Raw genomic sequence first — 5,970 nt, forward strand, 5'->3', positions numbered from 1 at the left:
GGAAAATTACAGATACATGTAAGTTCATCTCCATGGATACCAGTATAAAAAGCATGTAACTCGAACATCAGTTTCTTGTTAGGTTTTCCTCATCAGATGGAGAAAGTGTTGTTTTTTAAAACGCAAAACACTTCAAAGAAATTGATGATCACACATGCAATACAGATGACAGTCTTAATGATATTTTGGTTTAGAAAGAGAAAATTTGAAAAACAATCAAGTTTTGACCTTAGAATGGATTTTTTTTTTCAAAAAAGGAACTTGTTAAGGCCAGTCAAGACATCGCCATTTAAAAGAACAAACAACGGATACTACAGAAAGTTAGCAAGACCATTCACGGTGAAAAAGAAAAGAATATATCAAATTGTCTTCTGAGGGAGATGTAAAGAAAACAAAAACTAATGTGATTACAATCCGTACACCTGGTGAAATTGAAATAAAATCAAGTGTCTCTTTCAAATTCAAATTTTGAAATAAGAATCATGTGATTTTATCATTCATGAATAACAATTATTAGTTTTGTGTCTGTGTTATTGTATATTTAAAGTTAAATTTTACCTACATGTATAACTGTCAAATAAGTTGTAGAAAAGCGTCTACTATTTCTAATAATGGACAGTTTTTATGACGTATTGGACGGTTACAGGTAACTTGGTTGAATCATTGAAAGATATCATAGGAACAAAGCAAAGGATGATGTAATTCTTATGTTTTAATATATAATATAATGGATTAAAAAGCTATACGGAATTTTAAAGAATTCACCACAGAGCACTCAAATGATTTGTACCATAGAAAAGAACAAGATTTTTTTTTATTGAACTCTCATTGGAACACAACTCAATTCACATTTTATTAGCAAATATTAAGTAATTGATACCATCTCGAAATTTGTACAACATAAATTACTTCTAATCTTCTGAATTTTTCATCCAACTTTCATTTTTTAAAATTTTATTTGCAACAGTACACCACAAGTTGATACAACTTTCTACCACAACCCCCCCCCCCCCGAAAAAAGTGGAATGCTTAGTTATACAACGTACATGTACTTGCTAACATCAAGTATTGGAGACAAGACCAGCTGTTTTCCGTATTGCTGTCATGAATGTTGGATTTATGAAACCATATATGAAAGGATTACACACAGTGTATACAAAGTAAAGGTAGAACACATAAACATTGAACTCAATGACTTTCAGTTTCATCATCCACGCTGGTAAAAACGCACAAATGAAAACAAAAGCAACACCAGAGAAGACTACTGCTGATTTGAAGTACCTTGTATGTCGGTGCTTTTGCTTCGACCTATATGACGACCTATATAACGATGACATTTCTAGCAACTGACATCTTGTTAAACGTTTTGAAGTTTTCCCGTTCGTTCGACTCACTTTGTCGGAGCAACAATTGCTTCCCTCTGTCCTTTCAGTGTTTTTTCTAATGCGCGTGCGATGGCCTAGCAAAAAACAATATATCCGTATGTAAACACAGACTATAGTTATACCACAAATGGCAAACATTGATGAATATATCTTCTCTGTGATATGATGATAAGATAATCCAAATTCCTGAGTAAGGCCACAAACAATACTGTCTTTATTATTTGTAGCATTGGCGAATTCCTCAGCAAGTGATGTTGAATTCGGCAAACACATCACATTAACATTTCTTGAATTTCCCATCAATGACAACGTATTTTCTTCACCAGTAGGAATAAGAAAAGTTCCATAGTTCAGAGAACACAGTATCCCAGTTGATAAAGACACGAAAAGTATGCAAATAAGCACTTTCTTTAATGTGGATTTGATAATTACTTGGTTGACGTTTTTACAAATGCAAAAGTACCTCTCGATTGCAATGGTCGTCATCAAAAATACCGAGAGAGGAATGGTGGAGTTCGTTAAGAAGTGATATATCCTGCACAGTGAGGTAAAAGGTACATGAAAGTTTACTAATTCCATAGCAACAGTTGCAGGTATTGTTATAATGCAAGTCAAAAGGTCAATGCAAGCAAGATTTTGAATCAAGAATATGTGGTGTTTATCTCTATGTATTTTCGCAATTCCACAGAGTACCACACCGTTACCAATGCCCCCGATGACAGAGAAAATTGATAACATAGTCACAACAATCTGATTTTCTGATGGAATGTGTGTCGCGGAGCTCCCAGTCATGACTGATTTAAGTGGCAAAAGATCGCAAGTTATACGTATGTGATTGGTCATTTGTTAAACAAAAATGCTAGCATCTAGGCGTGTGCGTTTATCTCAATAGAATCAGGATTCACTGAAATAAAAACAAAGTATCAGAACGCTGAACTTTAGGAAGACGACGAATACTCATCAGAACAATGGTAATATGATTGTTCTAGCAACTCATACCCAGACAAATCAGCATTTTCGAGCAATTTTTTTTTAGGGAGGGGGGGGGGGTTCATCCAAGTAATTTTTTTACCGTGCTAACTTTTTAAGCATGGTTTATATAACACATCTCGGAGTCAATGCTCACTAGTTATACCACTGTTCTGATATGAATACACAAATTGAGCCAAGTCAATATTCAACTGTAAGTTGACGTCTACTTGGTACAAAAATGTATCCCACCATATGGCGTACCAAAACAAAGAGTCTGTTAAAATTTCAAGCATCTGCGATTAAAAGTTGCTAAGAAATCTTTGACGAAAATCTGTTCGAAAATTTAGCCCCAAAATTAACAAAATCGACATATATCAGAAAATTGACGTCTGATTGGTAAAAAAATGAATCCCTGCAATACTTACACGCGAATCCAAAGAAATAACATCCCCAAACATTGAACCCCCCCCCCCCCGCCCCCCCTCACGAGTCAAATTGTTTCCACTGTACCTTTCTTCACGGCTAATTTTGTTTCAAACACATCGTTTAAAGTTATCTACATGAAATAAATATTGATTAAACCGTTCCCTCTTAATAGGACTTAAAATCAGACGGAGTAACTTTACACCTTAATGTAAATTAAATTCAGCTTTCCACTCGTTAATGGATTGCATCAGTCTACTAAGACTGCGCACCTTGACAACTAAAAAAATGTATATCATTACAGTTGACTATTATAGTAATGTCAACCAGATTACGTAATGATATATTCCCTTGAGTCTTTTTTTATGTAAAAAAGGGAAATTTTATTTTTTTATTAAGACATTATCTTCAATGCGAAATTAAAAAAAAGCGACAGACTTCTTATACTGATATCTCTTTATGATAATCTGTTAATGAAAATGTTTACTTTCAATCAATTCTTTGTTATGAGAGGATTTGTAATAATATCTAGACTTAAAGAACACATAAATCTATATATTATTTTTATCAACGGATCTCATATGTTAAGCAAAAAAAAAAAAAAAAAAAAAAAAAAAAAAAAAAACACAACAAAAAACCCAACGTCAAGTTGATTTCATAAATCAATCAGGATTAATGAACCAGAGATTTAATATAGTCTGGTTATCTTTGTTCAGTTCTCAAATGGATGAAAGTTATACAATAAGCAACTTTAACCTTTCGCAGCATTTATGGGTATACTGATATGCTGTACTTTCTTAATTTCTCTAACTGTATTTCTTTACCACAAAACTTATAATTGTTTCATCTAACAGAAAGAAGATAAATGATCAACCATAAAAATCAACACCAATTTAACATTTAACCTCCAATCATTAATTTAAAAAAATTATCGTGATATACAAGAAATTGGATAAGGTATATTTACTGTCTAGTAAAGGCAATTTATGTACATTTTTATTTTTTCTAAATAATATTTACGTAGCGCACACATTTACATATAAAATGCAATCAATAGCATTAGTTAGCTATATCTATTTCGCAAAGCTTGATAATGTTTTTCATTTCTAATTTTCACATATGGAAGCTAAATACATTTTTTAATCAATTTTTTTTTTCGATGAAGTCAGATTGAAGAAAGATTTAGAGAAAGGTTCACATAACATTACAAAACATACCATGAAATCCAGCATCCAAGTCAAGTATTGTCAAACGTGTGTCCTGTAGCTTTCTCTTTAATAGGTTACTTCGAAGAAATCCAAATGAATTATTAACTTTCGTGCTTTAAGAATATAGGACTATTGACGGTCATTTAAGAAAATATTCTCGACGGGATAACCGTATGCTCAGAGAGAGAGAGAGAGAGAGAGAGAGAGAGAGAGAGAGAGAGAGAGAGAGAGAGAGAGAGAGAGAGAAAATTACTTGTCCATAGGTAATACTGTAAATCCGTCAAAAATGGGGAATTAAAAGTACAATTTTTAACTGGGTTTTCCAAAGGAAAATTCCGGTTATTGAAATAATGAAAATGGCGGGCGGTCGGCTGCCAGACAGAAGGGTACCCCTACTGTACGGATAACTCCTCCTACAGATTTCAAGATAAGAAGTAACTGTTGTTGTTTCACAGATCAGAGTTGTGCATTTTATTTAAGTTTTGAATTTTGATAATTCAGGACAAAAATACAAGCTGTTTAAAATTTATTGGCCATTATATTGCATATATGGTACCCCTATTGCTCGGATAACTCCTCCTATAGTTTTCAAAATCAGACGATAATGTCTTGCAGATCAATTTGACATATATCAAAGATGTGCATATTACTTGGATTTTGATTTTGATAATTTAGTCATTTTTTGGCAAAACATTGCATATAGCTTACCCCTTTTGAACGGACAAATCCTCCGACTGTTTTAAATGTAGGCAGTTGCTGTTTTGCAGATCAATTGGATATATGTCAGAGATATGCATAATACTTGGATTTTGAATTTGATAACTAATGAAAAATACTACATGTAACTGTTAAACGTAGTCATATTAGGCAAAATATTTCATATAGAATACCAATTTCTCTGGATAGGTATTATTTATCATATCAGGGTTGACAAACGGATTATGAATACTGTTCACACAAAAGAAAAACCAGTTTGCTCTCACATTGAAAGCTTTTCTCTTATCAAACATTTTATTTTCTAATGGTTTAATGCATTTTACCAAGAAACTGTAAAATGCAATAACAGTGGTTCATCGTTTACCTATACGATAACATCATTCATAAAATGATGTTTATTAACTGTAATTAAATTTCACTTGATAAGTAAATATAATGAAATTTTTAATAAATTAAACTGTTTCATTCAATATGAAAACATATTTTATGAAGGCTGTAAAACACTTGTTTTATAACATATGTATATTGATATGCAGTGTCGATTTTCTTGATCATTTCAGCAATGTTTCTCTCCCAAAAAACAATATTTAAAATATGTCTTCAAAACAAAACACACTGGCAGAAAAACAGACGAATTCATAACCGATGCCTAGTGTCTTTCATTAAACACTGACATTTGCAAACAATAATTTTGATAAACCTATAAAAATTTTAAGAATTGAAGGTTTTTCATTAGACTGGTTGTTTGATCTCTATATTCGCTCAGACGATGTTAATTTATTGATGGAATTCTGAAATACATAATAAATACATTAATGTCAATATAATGGTATGAATAATTAAGATATCAAGAACTTCGCATATAAATAGTCGATATTTATATAATTTCACTGGGCATTCCTGTGTGTCCTTTGGCAAAAACTAGAACTCTTTGTTCTTCTTTTGTTTACAGAGCAACTTACACTGTGCCGGATAATTATGCCATTGCCAAGGTGGCATTTTTGCACCCGCTTAAGCTGCATATATCGAAAAATTCAAATATGCCATATGATAGACCATTGGTTAAAGAGTTAACAACCACCTTTGTTATCAGTGTATCTCACCTGTCAGGTAAGATATTTACCTTTCAATATATAGGAAAATCAATATTCCTATAGGTAATTTGAAATTTCCTATCGGAATACAAGAACTTCCTATAGGAATTTCAATTCCGATAGGATTTGATAAAATCCGATAGAAAAACTTAATATCCTATAGGAAAAATA

The 5,970-nt window shown here is 32.2% G+C and overlaps 1 protein-coding gene across 1 annotated transcript; it reads right to left on the minus strand.

Annotated features, from left to right (window-relative positions):
• Positions 1–835: 835 nt before the first annotated feature.
• Positions 836–4,058, minus strand: LOC128190669 (G-protein coupled receptor 22-like). Its single transcript, XM_052862799.1, has 2 exons — positions 3,998–4,058; positions 836–2,289 (listed from the first exon to the last, which is right to left on the minus strand). The coding sequence occupies exon 2, from the start codon at positions 2,226–2,228 to the stop codon at positions 1,062–1,064; it is 1,167 nt and encodes a 388-aa protein (XP_052718759.1). The 5' UTR covers positions 2,229–2,289; positions 3,998–4,058; the 3' UTR covers positions 836–1,061.
• Between the last annotated feature and the right edge of the window lie 1,912 nt (positions 4,059–5,970).

Source organism: Crassostrea angulata, chromosome 6, assembly GCF_025612915.1.
Source record: "Crassostrea angulata isolate pt1a10 chromosome 6, ASM2561291v2, whole genome shotgun sequence".
Taxonomy (NCBI): Eukaryota; Metazoa; Mollusca; class Bivalvia; order Ostreida; family Ostreidae; genus Magallana; species Magallana angulata.